At 44.4% G+C, this 17,701-nt stretch overlaps 1 protein-coding gene across 4 annotated transcripts in view; it reads right to left on the bottom strand.

The window, feature by feature from the left end:
• Positions 1-1,504: 1,504 nt before the first annotated feature.
• The window catches only part of zdhhc11 (zDHHC palmitoyltransferase 11), a 210,534-nt gene continuing 194,337 nt past the window's right edge, over positions 1,505-17,701 (bottom strand). For all 4 annotated transcript variants that reach the window (XM_072509866.1, XM_072509864.1, XM_072509867.1 and 1 more), the window contains 3 exons: positions 14,024-14,132; positions 11,896-11,980; positions 1,505-5,422 (listed from right to left, as the gene is read on the bottom strand). In XM_072509866.1, coding sequence (XP_072365967.1) covers positions 5,028-5,422; positions 11,896-11,980; positions 14,024-14,132 — 589 coding nt within the window. In that variant the 3' untranslated portion in view covers positions 1,505-5,027. The remainder of the gene's footprint in view (positions 5,423-11,895; positions 11,981-14,023; positions 14,133-17,701) is intronic.

Raw genomic sequence — 17,701 nt, 5'->3', positions numbered from 1 at the left:
TTTGGTCCAGCCAGTCGGGATTCTCACATTGCGGCTGCGAACTCAGTCCGCGGCCACCCTGGTCAGGGGCGGGCAGATCGGAGGGCAGGAGGGGCCTTATAGGCGGCCAGGAAAAGTTTGTGCAGGCGTTGAGGGTCGGGCGCCCGGCCGATCGGGAGGTTTATTTTTCGGGTCCAGCTCCGCGGTCTGAGCCCACCATGGAGCACGGCGCGGCCGCTGGAGGCCGCCGCCGTGTGCATGTACGGCCTCCAACCTAGACGTTCAGGTGCCCGTGTCTACAGCAAAAGCTGCTAGATCTACGCTGGGTCCCTGCTAGCCCCCTGCAGGGCTAAGAATTTGTGCCCATTTCATGCCAGATTTTCTGTTGTGGAACTCCACCATTTTGACGCTGGCGTGTGGACATAGTTCCAATAATGGAGAATCCAGCCCCTTATGTACAATAGGGAATTGTAGGGGCCTTGTACACCAGGAATTTCTTCCAAGTTTGCTAGCTCTGAACTTCAGGTGAAGCTACAGGAAGACAAGGGGCTGGGGTTTGGTGATGGTTTCTGGGGGGGGGGGGGGGGGGGGGGGGGGGGGAAAGAGGGAGTGAAATAGCAACAAAATTCAGGGTAAAATTATTATGTTTTATATTTACCCACTATGGTGCAGTCTGTAATTTGTTGCAAATGTTTGCTTGATTTTGTTTCTAATGCTTTGATGCAGTTCTCTTCTGTGCACAACATTCCGGCTACCAGCGCTGCTGGATACCACACTGAAATTTTATAATGGTGTGGTCCAACAGAAGTCAATGACTAGGTGCGGATGTGACTATCATTTTAACCACAGACATTCATTTTAGTAGAAAACATCTTACACATGGTACAAATAAAAGTACGCCACATACGAAAGAAAAACAAACTTGCTGCTATGCAGCACTTTTCACAATTTTGGGACATCCCAAAGTGTTTACAACCAATGTAGTGCCTTTAAAATATAATCACTGCTGTAATATAGGGGGGGGGGGTGAATTATAGTAGTCACAACAGTGTCATTAAAAGCAATGGAATAATGAACCAGATAATATGTGCTCTTGGTGATTTTTTTCAAGGTAAATATGGCCAAGGACACCAAGATATCTTCTTCAAATAGTTCCTTGGGATATTTAGTATTCAATTGGGAGGACAGACATGGTCTTGGTTTAATCCCATCTGAAAGACAGCGAACGAAACCTCCGACAGTGTAGCACTCTCTCGGTAATGCACTGGGAACAGTGACTTGGCGTAATTGCTCAAGTGTCTGGAGTTGGGCCTGAACACATGAAAGCCGACTCAAATGAGTCAGCCCTGCCACTGATGCTTCAAAACGTCCCCACCATTCAATGACCAAGTAATATGCTCACAACAACCAAAAAACATTCAGACATTCTGCTTTTCGTTTTACTTTTTCATAAACAAATGCACAAAAAGGGTTAAAGTTCCCATGTATGTGCCATGCATTCATGAGTATGGAGATCACACGCCAATGATGGTGGCCATTACTAGTCTTTATTTAATCAGCCATATCTGTTTTTCCAATTAAACATGTGTAGCTAATATATTGGACAGTGTGCTTTATAGCAAACAAGAAGTTTGCAAGTGGCAGATTGTACTGCAGAAACAGAGTGAAACAATTTGGAGTGGTTTCAAAACTAATGAGAAGTGACTTTAAAAAATATGACTACAATCCAGACATACACGTACACATTTAAAAACCTTTCCAAGTTTCACATAATAGGCACTAAAATACAATCATATAAATGGCTATAAATGTTAAAAAGTGACATGTTTAGTACAATATATCTTTACCAAGAGTGCATTTAAATGAATCTGATTAAAATCTAAATGCACATGGATGATCTATTCATTCTACCATTAGGAAATGGCATGTCTAGACCGTGCTGCACATCACAGTGTCTCGCTATACAGTAGCTCAGCTCTTTGGTACAACACTAGTGAAAACTACTTTGTTTTATCTCAATAGTGCTTCAAACCCTTCTCGCCAGACCGGTGTTCAGACCCAGCTGGTAGTCTACATTGAAGTTTTAAGATGATAAATATTAAAATGTTTTATCTTCCATTGCTGACTTTTATCTGTGCATCCTGATGATAACCAACTATGAAGTGATGGTTCTTTGAAGATTGCTATTGATGATAACTTGTTTCCATTGATTTCCAGTGGCTGTTTTAACTTTAATACCCGTTAATCACCCCTGGCAACACACACAGTCTTTATTAGAAAAGGTGCTGGATATTTGGATCTGGGCGCAAAGTCTTCATTTAGACATTTTGTCCTTTTAAAGGTATTTTTGTGCTAACTTCCTGTGTCAACATTTAGATCCGAGACTCCCTGTTTAACTTGTCACATTGTAATTACATCCTCCTGCCAGTGCAAGTGGTACAGCATCACCGCTGGATAGAAGGTGTCATTATGGCATGACAGTTTACACTGGCAGTACCCATTATAAATATTCACATAGCAAACGGCAATGGGACAAATCTACAGGAAGTGCACACACATAGAGAATTTTAATATGTGACAAATTAAGCCATGAATCAGTCTCATTAAAAATGCTTAAAATTCACTACGGAGGAACTGCTTTGTATTTACTTTTAAAGGATGTTACTTGAGTAGTGCAGGTCGGTGGTTCACAAGGTGGGATCTCGGGGAGTCCACAGAAACTTTCCAGAAGGCCTGTGACATAATGAACAGGCCTTAAGGGACATCTGGCAATCACATTCTATCCTGCCTTCAGCAGGTTATATGGTGTGTGCATGTAGAGTGCCACCGTGCCGCCCTATCATCTGCTTTTCAGTTATCAGCCTTTGTGACTGTCTGCTAACATTGTCATGGGACAAAACCTGACATGCAACCTCAAAATTACATGGTAATTTTCTACTTTGCATCATCCTTGGCTATGTTTTTCTGCATAGGGAATTAACGTACTGCAGCACGGTGGTTAGCATTACTGCCTCACAGCGCCAGGGACCAGGGTTCAATTCCAGCCATGGGTGACCGTGTGGAGTTTGCACTTTCTCCCCGTGTGTGCGTGAGTTTCCCCCGGGTGCTCCCGTTTTCTCCCGCACTCCAAAGATATGCAGGTTAGGTGGATTGGCCATGATAAAATTGCCCCTTAGTGTGTCCAGGGATGTACAGGTATGGTGGGGTTATGTGTATATTCAAATTCTGCCAGTTCTGCTGAGTGTTTCCAGCGTTTTCCGTTATTACGTGCAAGTGAATAAACTGCGTTGAGTATTAACATAACTGAAGTATTTTCTACATTCCAATTATTTTGGTGTGCAATTCCATCACTTCATTCACACATCAAATCCCTTATTTTACAAAGCAACATCGCCATGCTATTCCATTTATACCAGGTCTGGATAAAGTAGCTTGTACACTATGGAAAATTACAGGTGTCCTTTCTAGGAACACATACCAAAGTTGGGTTTTACCCTGGCGAGCAGTTCAGTCTGAAGTACATATCTCTGGATACTAAAGATGGCCAATACTTGTGTAGTGAAAAAGGTGTTCATAGGAATTTTGGCCTTGAGAAAGTCAGATGTACTTTTTTGAGCCATTATGCTAAGGAAATATCATGTGGCATTTTGTAGAAACAACTATTCGTTTGGGCTAGGGGGTCACTTACCAACGTATGATAATGAATGAATTAGGGGTCACTTACCAACCTATGATTAATGAAATAATTATATCAGTGGATTCACTTCAAGCATTCTTTTTTAAAGTAGGTTATCATTCCTATTGCTCATCATGGCATGATTTTACTTTCTACCGAGAAGCACATTTTTAACAATCATTAGGGGAAATAAATAACACAGGAAAGCCAAGAAGTTAGTTTTGAAGTAGGCCTTTGATTGGAATTGAGGCCTGCAATTCTTGGGATTGCAAAGGGAAAAATACACAATTGGGGGCTCCCCTCGGAAATTATACCCTCATGTGCCATCCATTGGCCTCAGGAACCTACACCAGGTTACACCAGGTGGCAAATGAGCACCAGTAAATGCCCCAGAAGGACCCAAGAGAAAGCTGGTCAATCTCAGACAGGGTTGTTGCTTTTCTTTCAATGGTCCACATAATTCCTTTCGAGTGAAAGACATTCCGACCATCTTTCGTCAAAATTGACTTCTAGTGGAACACTATTAGGGCATTGCATTTTCAACAGGCGGAACAGAATGGACAGCATTGAAGTATCCTTTCATTGCCATGTATTGTCCCAGCCGTGTAATTGACCGCCTTCCCTTACATTTAGAAACATGTGTACATCAACTTGCAAAGACTTGTTTAGTAAAGGGATACTTTAACACTAATGAGCACACTTTATCACTGATATACACATTATTTGTTCAGTATAGATGTGTGCTTTCTGATTCAGTCTAAGAAGTGAATTAATGCAGCTGGATGCAAAATGGAGTCTTGGTCGCCATGCTGTAATTACACAATGCAAGTAAAGAATGGCTTAGCTGGGGTTATACAACTGAATATTACAATTTTATGTGTGTGTTAAAGTTTTTATAAGTCATCAGTCATATAATAATGTAGATCAGAATGCCCATGATTACTAATCCACCTGAAAGGGAGTCTATGGCACAGGCTGTCCAGTTTGGGTTTGGAACGACTGACGGGTCACTACTTGGGTGGGATGGGGAGTGTGGGGGGGGGGGGGGGGGTGTTCCATTTGTGTTGATGGTCAATGGAGTGGACCCACATGGCTTTTGGGGTCTGAATTGTTTACATTAGTCACATTGCTTTCTTCCGTGAATCACCCTTTGTACCATTGCCACTGGATGAAGTCCATCATGCCACCAGAAGAGTAAGCAGGACACAACGCAAATAATTCCACTCCCAGAGACTCTGCATCTGTCTGAAACACTACCAGCTGATGATGCTGTTGATTCCTGGCCAATCAGATGAAGGCTCCAGTAAGCTGCTTAATTTAGATCCATTTTTATATCTAAAAGCTTTAGTAGAGTTCAGCAAAGGTCTTCCATTCACACGGACATGGTATTCTGCCCAGGAACGCTGGACCGCTGGGCTAACTGGCTGTGCCTTTGTTGAGATGTTTCTACATCCTGTTTGACCAAAGAAGTCCTTGTTGGTTGCTCGCTCGCACCTCTCAAAGGCAACTGTACAGAATCTCTTGGGTTAACTAGTGAGCTTGGAATATTGTCTTGAAGTAAACTTTGATTGGATGCATCCGAGCACTTCTCTGTTTTGCCTGTCCCTTCCTTGCATCCGCTGTCCATAGCAGCACTACCAAGAGGGTTTTGCACCACTGGGTTTTCATCGATGGACTCCAGGCTTCGTCGTTGCGACCCGTGAAAGTTCTTATGATCAGTTTGTAGCGTCCCTTCAGAGTTCTCCAGTGGCTCCACAATTGAGCTAGCTGTTGAGAAGAGCAACATGGAATTAAACAACAAGTAAGAATCCATTCATATCTTAAGGGCAAAAAGTGACATACTGCGCACTGCACTCCTCATCAGAGTACATGGAACTACATTAGCTCCCAGACCACCAATGTCTCAACCTCAGAACTATCCCCCTCATGGTCTCACCCCCCTCCTTATCTTTGTAATTTCCTTCAGTCCTTTAACCCTGTGAGAACTCTCCGTTCCTCCAATTTTGGCCACTTGCCTGTGCATTCCCCATTTTTTCACCTCGCCACTGAGAGTTGTATCTTCAGCCACCGATCCCCTACAGAATTTGAATTATCTCCTTCTCCCCACCTCTCCATCTTACACCTTAATTCTTTGATCAAGCTTTTGGTCACCTGTCCCAACATGGCTTGGTGTCTGATAATACCTCCGAGAGGCATCTTGAAGGCGCCAGGTTAGTGCCAACTGTTGTACAATACATTTTCCATTAGCAAGGACCCTTTTAACCAAATTAGATTTTATCTTGAGAGTGAATGTTTTTCCCTTTAAAATACTGGAGCACGAGTGTCAAAGGGCAAATGAAGATAAAATACACACTTTCAAGTCATCTATAAGGAATATAGAATTTATCGCTTATAAGCGAGAAGGTGACTCGTTAGTCAGTAAGTTTTGTCAGTTAATAAGATTTTACTGTGCCCAAACCCATCATATTCTATAAGTGTACAAAACAGTTTGAAACAGAGTGCACGTGCTCTGTAGGTAACTTATCTACAAGGAGTTAGACATTACAGAAATCTTCAAAAGCAAAGAGGGTTCCTCAATATTTCCCACAAGGTTTTGAGTGACATCGGGGGGGGAGGGGGGGAGGCACGGTGGTCAGATTAATCTGTGCCTAGGTGATTAATGGTTAACCTCGGAGTCTTTTGTTCACCTGAGCTCAATTAAACAGTCTGTTTTTGGAGGTGGTTGACCTGGATTACGTTCTGTAATCTCCGGCGTGGGTCTCGGTCCCACAATCGCTGGGCTCAGAAGGGAGCCACGGTTGGCATTTCAAAGGAATGTTGTGCATTGACTATATTTTTGTGACTGAGCGACTGGCAAATGAAAACAAATTTTTCACAATGTTGCTCAAAGCACGAATAAATTAAAAATCTTTGTAGAAAGATCTTATTTATTTAGTGACTTAAGGAGAGACCTGTGTTTTCTTTCAGTGTTGTCATGGCTATTTTCTGGGACATTACAACACTTGCATAAATATGGGCTACGGTAGCTCTGGAGTAACCCACAGCAATACCAAAGTGGATTTGTTGTTAAAAAATAACATTACTCTACCGTCAAATCAAAGTTATTTTAAGATATCCTTACAGCTGATTTAAAAATAGTTGGAAGCCACTGTATGTTAAACTGATTACACCATTCACGTGCATCATCCTCGATAACGGAGAAAATAAATTTCAGTTTTACTTATGGGTTCAATGTAATGGCAGTCAGCGGATCTATTTTAAAAATGTCACTGGATGTTGCATTGTGTTAAAACCCTGGAATCTGTGTTTGCATTCAGCCCGGACTCTTGGATTCAAGCAGTTTGTGCCTGCTCATTCAGGAATCCTGCAAATTTGGACCGTCTCATTCAGATCCTATTAGTGTGAGCTCATCAAAACCATTCACAATCTTCGTGGAATGTTAAGGTAGAACAGGCATGGATTGTGACACAGGTTCTACAAGTACTACTCCTCCAAACTTGTATGCTTAAAACCAAGAGGAGATGCAAGTGCCACCTGCAGATACATGGATAGCACAATCTTCAAAGGTTTTCGGTCATCTTGGTGGAGGGGTTTGGCCTAAGTCCAGGAATACTTGTTAAAAAGGTCACAAAACACTCTGTGCTTATGCAACAGAATCAGACGTGAGAATTGAGCCTCTCTCCTTTTTTTCCTCCCTGCACCGAACTTAGATTTGGGCGAACAGGACGCATTTTCAAAATTTGTTGATGACACAAACCGTGGAAATATTGTGATAGTGGTCCAGACAGACTTCATCCTAGGGTCTTAAAAGAGGTAGTTAAAGTGGTAGCGGGTGCATTGGTGTTAGTTTTCCAAAATTCCCTAGATTCTGGGAAGGTTCCATCACACTGTAAAGTAGAAAATATAAATCCCCACTATTCAAGAAAGCAGAGGGGCAGAAAGCAGGAAACTATAGGCCAGTTAGCTTGACATCTGTTGTGGGGAAGGTGTTAGCATCGGTCATTAAAGAGGTTAGCGGCAGGCACTTAGAAAAACCTCAAGATGCTTGGGAAGAAACAACATGGTGTTATTAAAGGGAAATCATGTTTAACCAACTTATTAGAGTCCTTAATAAAAATAAAAGCAAATTACTGCGGATGCTGTCATCTAAAACCAAAGAGAAAATGCTGCAAAATCTCAGCAGGTCTGGCAGCATCTGTAGGGAGAGAAAAGATCTCACGTTTCGAGTTCAGATGACCCTTTGCCAAAGCAGAGTCCTTTATTAGAGTCCTTTGAAGGAGTAACATGTGCTGTGGATTGAGGTAAATCTATAGATGTACTGTACTTCGATTTCAAGAAAGCATTTGATAAGGTGTCACATGAAAGGTTATTGTGGAAAATAAAATCTCCTGGGTAGGGGGTGATACATTAGCATGGGTAGAAGATTGGCTGGTTGGCTGAAAACGGAGTGTATGCATAAATAGGCTTTTGTCTAATTGGCAGGATATGACGAGTGGAGTCCGGCACGGGTCTGTGCTGGGGTCTCGACGTTTTACAATTTAAGTTAATGACTTACATGAGTGGAGCGAAGGCACAGTAGCTCAATTTGCAGATGACACAAAGATAGGTAGGAAAGTATGTTGTGAAGTGAGGGGACAATCCGCTTCCATCTGCATCTGGCGGGTTTGGTGACGGGAGTGGAAAATATCCTGAGAAGACCAAAATCGCGTATCGCGGAAAAGCAGGAAGCGATCATCCCCTCCCCCGTCAGTGGTGGGCCGCATTTCCCACCTTCCAATGCCAGGAACCTAATTATAAAACATTTGCACATTATAATCAGACCCATCTGACATCAAACTTCGCTGGCATCAGAGAAAATCTCGTCCAAGGAGTTTAAAGATGGAAATAGATAGGTTTAGTAAGTGGGCACAATTCTGGCAGATGGAATATAATGTAGGAAAATGTGAAGTTGTTCATTTTGGAAGGAAGAATGAAAAGGCAGCGTATTAGGAATTCAGAGAAATCTCGGTGTTCTAGTCATGAGTCACAAGAAGGTAGTGTGCAGGTACAGCATATTATCAAGAAGGCTAATGGAATAATAGGCTCTATTATGACAGGAATTGAACATAAAAGTAAGGACGTTGTGCTTCAGTTGTACATGCATTGGTGAAACCGCATTTCGAATACTGTCTGGAATTCACTGCTGTCGGGATTCTCCGCACCCACACCCAAATGTTTCCCGGTGGCGTGGTGTGGCCACAATGGGAAATTTCATTGACCGGCTGTGGGTACGGAGACTCCTGCTGCCGGCGTCAGCATGCCGCAGAGGAGCACGCGGTTGGGAAGGTGGGGAATTCACCCCAATGTGTGCAGTTTTGCTCTCCTTATTTAAGGCAGGATGTAAATGCGTTGGAGGCAGTGCAGAGGAGATTTACTAGATCAGACGTTCCTAACCGGTGTGTTGTGAAGACTCCACAAGTGTGCCTCAAAATAAGATTCAAAATGATTACACATAAATGTAAACAAATTAAATCTAATCTTGGTTATCAGTCTGTGGCTGGCATCTCCAAGTTCCGGTGAACCTTGAGCCTCCCACACATGCGTCAGCTAGGAATTGGCACATGAGCAGTTTTTTTTTTTTTACATTGGCCAAGCACATACGCATGGGCCTAACCAACGTGAAGAAAATCAGAACTGCCGACACGTGGCCCATTCCCAGTCGGCGCATGCACGGTTTGGGATCCCAACATAAAATATTCCGAACTGCACATGTGCAGCCCTTTCCTGGCTGACGAATGCATGGGAGATCCCATGTTTTTTGGGAATTGAAAACAAAGGCCACGTGCGCCTGCACAACAAGCAAAAATGCACAAAGGGCACAAAAGCCTGGGAGAAGCGAGGGAAACAGGGAGAGCTTGGAAAAAAACAGGAGAGAAGACAGGGAGCAGGAAAAAAAACTAAGTTTTCAGTTAGGGAAGAAGGCAGAGGTAAGAAACCGGAACCAATAAAGTTAAGAAAGGGAGAAACAGACTCCACTATTGTATTTGACATGCAAATGGTGAAAAGGCATTCAATGTAAACTTCTTAAACTAATGAAAATTGTTTTAAATGGCGACTTGACATGTTTTAGGAGGTTTTACAGATAAAAGGCTTTTGCGAGAGTTCAATTGGAGAAAACAGGAGGTGTGCCTCAAAATATTTATATTATAAAGGTGTGCCATGACGTAAAAAAGATTGGGAATCATGGTGTTAGATTAATACCAGGTGTAAGCAGGTTGTCTTGAGAGGAAATATTCAACAGGCTGGGCTTGTTTATGCTGGCGTTTAGATGAGCGAGGGGTGACTTCATTGAAGTATATAAGATCCTGAATGGTCTCGCCAAGGTGGACGTGGAAAGGATGTGGTCTCTGGTGAGTGAATCCAGAATTAGAGGGCATTGTTTTAAAGTTAGGGGTATGCCTTTCAGGAGAGAGATGAGGAGAACTTTTTTCTCTCTCAGAGAGGGTTGTGCGACTTTTGAACTCTCTGCCTCAGAAGGCGGTGGAGATGGTGGTCAATGAATATTTTACGATGGGGTAGATGGCTTCATGTTAGGCAAGAGAATCAAGGGTATCGGGGTAGATTGGAACGTGGAATTCAACACGTACAGATCAGCCATGATCTTGTTACATGATGGAGCAGACTAGAGGGGCCAAATAGCCTACTTCTGCTCCAATGTTTTAAGTTCGTATGACTGACTTCAAGAGGTGGTCAGACTGGTGGAATGAGCCGACACATGGCAAATTCGATTTAATGCCGAGAAGTGCACAGTGATTTGTTAGGAAGAACAAGGAAAGGCAATATAAATAAAACAATACTTCTGAAGGTGGTGCAAAACGAGGGATTTGGTGGTATAGGCACACAAGTCATTGATGGTGGCAGGGCTGGTTGAGCTAGTGGTTAAAAAAGCATAGGTAAACTAGGCTTTATAAATAGAGGCGCAGCGTGAAAATGCAAAGAAATTATGATGAAACTGCTATAAAATCTAGTTTGCCGGCAACTCGAGTATTGTCACTCTTCCTCTGCTCTACATTTTAGGAATATTCTGAAGGCACTGGCCAGAATTTTTCGGTCATTACAATTCACTTTTCCTGCTGACAGCGCCTTGCCACCAGTGTTCTTTGTGGTAGTGTGTGTGTGTGTGTGTGTGTGTGTGTGTGTGTGGGGGGGGGGGGGGGGGGGGGGGGGTCACAATGGGAAATCCAATTAACAAGCAGCGGGAAGATAGACTCCTGCCGAGAAGCACGTGGCTAGGGGACCAGAGAATCTTGCCCAGGAGTCCAGAAAAGATTTACATATATGGTTCTGAGGATGAGGCACTTCAGTTGCAAGGATAGGTTGGAGAAGCTGAGGTTGTTCTCCTGCGAGAAAAGCAGGATGAGCAAAAAATGTGATGCAGATATTCAAGAATCCTGAGCGGCCTAGGCAGAGTAGATGGAGAGAAACTGTTCCCATTGGCGGCAGGATCGAGGACATGAATTTAAAATGATTGACAAAAGAACCAAAGGCGACATGAGGAAAAACCTCTTCATGAATTAGCAAGCAATTAGGATCTGAAAAGGGCCGTCTGAGGGAAGGGTGGAGGCAGATTCAATCATGGCTTTCATATGGGAATCAGCTCGGCACCTGAAGGAAAATAATTTGGAAGGCTATGGGAAAGGGGTTAGGGAGTGGTACTAGCTAAAGTGCTCTTGCAGAGAGCTGGCAAAGGCTTGTCGGGCCAAATGGCGTCACTCTGTGCTGATATGACTCCATGATCCTAACATTTCTCTCCGAATAAAAGGATTCTGTTTTTCAAGAACTGGTGCAATTCTGAAGTTAGGGACCTGCAGCTGTCTACCGACCAACAATATATGAAAATTACATGTGAGAGTGCTTTTCAATGATAAATTTCTTTAGCATATTTGTCAAGGCCTTGGAGAAGGTGCAGAGGACATTGACCATAAGACGCCCAGTGATAAGAGACTTGGGTTACGTGGAGAGATTGGAGAAGCTGGGATTGTTCACCTGAGAATGAGAAGGGAGATTTGACGGAGGTGTTCAAATTTATAAGCAAGTAAGGAGAAACTTTCCATACTTATTGAAAACTTCCTATGTAAACATGTCATGCTAAATTACATCATCCCGCTGCTGGAAACCTGATGGGACTGTTCAAAGAAAATAACATTACAATTTGCAGATAAATCACAAAATGATCCATTTTAAAAATCTAGATTTCTTACCGGTTGATGTTCTCTCAGAAGTCACTTTAATCTCATCTATGTGACTGTCTCCTTTGAAAGCACTTTTGGGCCTTTTATTCAGAGGCTAATATTAAAAATGGACAAGGGGAAAGGATTTAGTGGAATGAACCATACAGTACACATCTACACTATATGTTAAAAAAAAGTATTCACACACTCCTAGATCCCCAGGGTCACATCTGGTTTGGGGGGAGGGGTGGGGGAGGGGGGAGGGCTGCAAAGATGTGCTGCGGCAACCCTCTGGGAACTTCCCGGGTTAGGATTTACACAGCAATTGTCCAAAAGGGCTAACTTCCCCTGGATAATGGCGCTACACTGGGAGCCATCTGACCAAGCTATTCAAATCACTAATTTCAGACGGTTCCGCCAGTTTTACACTCATACGGGTGGATACTCCATTGCTCGATGCCGCTATCGGGATTCCCGGTCGGGCGGAGAATGGAGCGTCCCCCGTTGCGATGCTCTGATCCCCCGCCGGCGACCTCAGCGCGCTTCCTGCCACATGCTGGTGGGCGGATACAACTCACCGGTTTGCATCCACTTTAATTTGATTACTGGGCTGGATGCCAGGTGCACAGCCCCCCACCCCCCCATGCCCTCCCCCGCATTGTGCTCTGGCCCCCACAGCGGGAAATCCTCCGGACGAGCTTTGGTGCAAGTTTGTCCAAGCCTGACATAGCGGGCCCCGATGTGGGACTAGGAGGTCAGTGCACAACTGAGCTTCCCCCTCACCACTCTCCCCTCCTCCCGCTGACTGGTAGAGGCATCCTCCCCCTCCCCTACGGGAATAATGGGTCACCTCCTGCGATAAATGTAGGAGTTTCAGATATATTGTATTATATGTATTTGGTGCAGTAAGGGTTAAATGCCTGGGTTAGTGTGTATGAGTGCTGCAGTAGTGTTTTTGAAAATCATGGTTTGCAATACTAGACATTTTGGGAGGAAATGGTGCAATTAAAGCATCGTAAAAGTTTGGGCTGATGGGCATTTGTTTATATTAAGAGCGTTCCCTGCGGAATAGTTAATTCAAGAGAGGGAGCGAGATTCTCTGCTTGCCAACAGCGAAATCTCGAAACGCAATTGGACAGAGAATAGCCTCTTGTCGTCAAAATCGGGGCAGGCGCCGGTTTGATGCCAAATCGGGATGCTCCGGCTCCCCGAAAATGGCGTAAATGTGTCGCTCGCCACACGGGGTGAAAGTACAGTAGGCATATCATTAGCGGGCCTGACACCCTGGGCGGGATTCTCTGCTTGCCGACGCTGAGATCGCGAAACGCAAATGGGCGGAGAATAGCTTCCGACGCCATAATCGGGTTAGGCGCCGGTTTGACGCCAAATGGGGATGCTCTGCCATGTCCTGTGGCAGGGCACCCCGGCTGCTCGGCCTGTCATCCTCCTCCCCCACCCCAGCCCTGGCATCGCTGCCAGACAGCTGGTGTCCGGACCAGCAGCCGTCACACCACGCCATTTCCTACCTCCTCTCTCTCAGCAACCAGGACGCCAGGTTCACAATTTAAAAAAACACAAGTGAACAACGCCATTGCGAACTCAGCCCTTCGGAGTCGGTGAATCATGGAGGCCCCAGAGAATAGGGGACCTGATTCTCCCAGATCCCCCCGGCATCATACACATTCTGGCATTCTCAATTAAGTTTGAGGGTATTCGAGCATGAGAACCATCACAGCCTTTTAAACCATGGGAGGCTTCAAATCGAAGTCCAATTATTCCCATCACCCAAAGTTAGCATGCACATTCCCCAATTACAAATGAAGATGCTAGCTGAACTTCCTTCTCCTGTGTTCAATGGGCAGAAAGAGCAAATGCAGTCCCGGTGAGATACGTTAACACACCAGTGGTCAGAAGGTGATCCTGGGGCCTCCTGACTCTATCAGCCTCAGTTACCTCATCCAAATAAGTGCACAGGCGAGATGACGGAGAGTCAACCCAATGCTGTACAGTAACAGTAAGTACCTACATAGCATTTAAATAACAAACCATTGTACAACCGCAAAAGAATTGACCTGAATATTATCATTGTATTTTTCTGACACGAAATATGATGGCCAAAAATCAATTGGAATTTCTTGCAACTGAGTCGTAATGTTACCTGTCCACTGTGAGAGGAGCTTGTAGCTGTGGAAACACTTGAAGTCTCCAAACAGATACTGTTGGACAGTCTGTTGGTAACTGGACCTTGGTCTTGATACTTCAAAGCACTGGTGGAAGAAGGAAGGATATATCTCAGGAATACGGGTACTATTGGCACTGTCAACCTCGAGCTGAAAATCCTGTCATCAGATTTTTAAAAACAAATCTGCTGTCTCTTGCTGTTAACCAATGAGCTTTAAATTGGGAGGTCTTAGCACCTAATGCAACCTATGGCTACCAAGATCGCTGGATGTCATTGATATTTGTAATACTAACCCCCACCACCCACCAGAGGAAAATCCTGTATTGGAAGGTCAAAGGTAAAATAGTAGCCTCTACAACAAACCTCTGCTCATCTCCATCTTCTACATTTCCAAATAACAAAGAGTTTGAGGCAAATTCTTGTGCATGCAATATCCCTTTAAAAAGGTAATAGGTGGTGAAATTAAATTAATAAAGTTGGAGTTAAAATATGTTCCTACAGAATACATGGGATTTTGCAGTCTTCCGCTGATTGACAAGATACAACAATGGACGATCACAAAAAATGTATTCTGCAGAAATTGCACCCTAGCTCTTATTTAAAAAAACATTTTATTAAGGTATTTGTAATTTAGTAATGATAACAGAAAGGAAAGCAAATCCACCCTACCATCTCTTAAATGCTTTTATCTTAAATGTACTTTAGCTGTCTTACATTAGGGGGCACTATCGCACCAGAACATTATCCATCAGCTATGTTGGAGGAAACCAAGTACAAATATTTACAGGCAATTTAAGATGTTGTATCCATTGATGCACGATACTCCTTTTCCAGAAACATCTCTGGAATAATTTTTGCCAAGGTCAGTCCTCCAACACTATACCGTTTTGTTTTTTTACTTAAGGCCGCAGTTGTGACTTACAGCGCACAAGTCCAAGTCTGGGGACCTGCAGAATGCCGGCCAGGTCTCGCTGCTCATTTCCCATTGGGTGAGCCTCCGCCTGCTCAATCGGAAGTTCATTCTCCACGATGCCCACGGGGAGATTCATCCGTGTCCCTTGTGGTCACCATAACGTTCCTCCCCCCTTAAGTCTATTTCTCCCCCAGTATCCTCGGTGGAAGTCCCTTCTGCCACTTGAGGTGAGATCTTGTCGTGTGAACTGAAGAATTGGGTACCTTCATTTCTGGAGGGAGCATTGAAGAGTTACTGACGTGGTCCTTTTCTTAAGGGTCCTTTTCAATTGGGGCATCAGCTTCCTCTGCTTTCATGTCCGAGTCCGTGTCCCTGTTATCCAGAGGGACGGGCTGCTGGCCGGTTCTGGCAGCGGCCATCTCCATGACTGGTAACAAGGCTTGCTCGGGGGCGGACTCTGCTCCTGAAGTGATCTAGTTATTTCTTTACGACCTTACTCTGGACCGTCACTTTGTATGACACTGGCACCTTATTCTTCATCATGGTCCCAGTGGGGCTGGCTCCGAAGATTCTCATGTAAACCTGATCGCCTGTTTTGAATGTTCTTTCTGATCTTGCAGGGTCGTAATTTATTTTCTGTTTCTCTTGTTGGGTCTCCCCCCTCCCCGAAAGGTTTGGGAGTGGTAGGCTTAGTCTTGTCTGAAGCCACCGTCCCATTAACAGTCCCGCTGAGGCATTTCCCGTTGTTGTGTGAGGAGTGGTCCTATAGTCGAATATAAATCGACTCGGTTTGGTCTCTATGGATGCCGCAGATTGTTTCTTCTTGCCAGTTTTAGAGGTCTACGCCGCCCGATCCATCATCCCGTTTGATGATGGGTGATAGGTGGTGTTCTGATGCTATTGGATAGCATGGAGTTTTGGAACTCACTACTGGTGAAGGCAGTGCTGTTATCGGAAACCAGGACTTCTGGTATTCCAGAAGTGCAGAAACTCTGTGGTAATTTCTCGATTGTAGCGTGGGAGGTAATGGAGCCCATGCAGTGTATCCCTAACCATTTGGAGTGCGCATCCTCCAGGATCAAAGACATGGACCCCATAAAAAACCTGGTAAAGTCCGCGTGCATTCGCACCCATGGCCTGCCAGGCCACTCCCATGAATGTAGGGAGGCTGAGGGAGGGAGATTTTGATTCTCCTGGCAGAAATTCCACCGTCTCACCAAATCCATGATGTCTGAGTCATGGCCAGGCCACCAGACGTAGTTCCTGTCGACATTTTCATTTTCGATGTTTCAGGGCGGCCATTATGTAGTTCCATAAGTATCAGGCGCCATCTCTATAAAAAGTCCCATTAAGTGCTTGTGATCGGCTACTATTATGAAATGCCTACCATAGACATAGTGATGGAACTTTTTTTCCACCAAACACGATAGCTGAGCCCCCTTTCTCAATTTGAGAATGCCTCTGATTGACACCCAACAGGGCCCTGGATGCCTATACGATAGGCCTTTCCATTCCGGCTTTCCAGCGGTGTGAAAGTACCGCCTCAACCCCGTAAGGGGAAGCATCACCTGTCAAAACGAGTTCCTTCTGAGGGTCAAAATGGGCCAATAAGTTTGATGACAGCAATTGGTGTTTAACTTTATTGAAAGCCTCCACCTGTGGTTCCTCCCAAGATTAGCCGTAGCACTTTCATAGTAGGGTATGCAAGAGGGTTAGTAAGGAGGTCAATTTTGGGATCAATTTCCTGCAATAATTTACTAATCCCATGAAGGATGTTAACTCCATGGTGGTTCTTGGAGTTGGTGCTTCCTTGATGGCCTTTACTATATCTTGTACCAGATGTAGACCTTTTTTAACCACCCGATTTCCCAAGTACGTCACTGAATTTGCTTGAAAAACACACTATTCCCACTTCAGGCTTACTTCAGCTCTCGGGTATCTCTGGAAAACCTCTTCTAGGCTCGCCAGGAGCTCTCGGTCAGAAATTCCCGTGACCAGGGCATCATCCAAGTACACCATCAGGGGTAACCCTTGGACTTTACCCCACATGATCCATTGGAATACATATGTCCCTCCCCCATTATCATTCTCACTCCACAGTATAAATATTTCCCACTTTCTCTGTATTATAGCTTTGACAAAGAGTCATCTGGACTCGAAATGTTAGCTCTTTTCTCTCCCTACGATGCTGCCAGACCTGCTGGGATTTACCAGCATTTTCTCGATGGTTGAAATGATGCGGTTTAGTTGCATTGTCCCTGTTCCTGCGAGTGGGTCTATGTGCATGGTGGAGGCCGGTACTGGCCTTGGCAGCACGTGTTTTGCCTATTCCAGTAACTTTGTATTGTTGTGCCCTTCAGCAGTGCTCCATCCTCAGACATCTGCAATCTTCCGGAGCATGTTCCTGAGTATTCGAGGCTATCATTGCCTTTCCTTGATTGCCGGGTGATGAGAGTTGAGCTCCGATACTGTAATAGACTATCTGACATTTTACTGACACAAGCCCCCTCAGCTGAGGAATGGGAACTGTTACAGCGAGCCCCCTCCCCCTAACCGGAGGACGTTGCTCTCTGATGCCCCTTGCAGTTCCTCAGTCCCTTTTTTTGCATTTTCCAGCGATAGAGCAATTTCAATCGCTTTTTTTCAATCCAGTTTGAGATCTGTCAATTTATTTTTGGGCTGTCAAGTTGTTTATTCGACATACCAATCATCTGTCTCGCAACACTTTGCGCAGGGATGGT

Source organism: Scyliorhinus torazame, chromosome 6, assembly GCF_047496885.1.
Source record: "Scyliorhinus torazame isolate Kashiwa2021f chromosome 6, sScyTor2.1, whole genome shotgun sequence".
NCBI lineage: Eukaryota > Metazoa > Chordata > Chondrichthyes > Carcharhiniformes > Scyliorhinidae > Scyliorhinus > Scyliorhinus torazame.
This window is presented reverse-complemented; position numbering and strand designations above follow the sequence as displayed.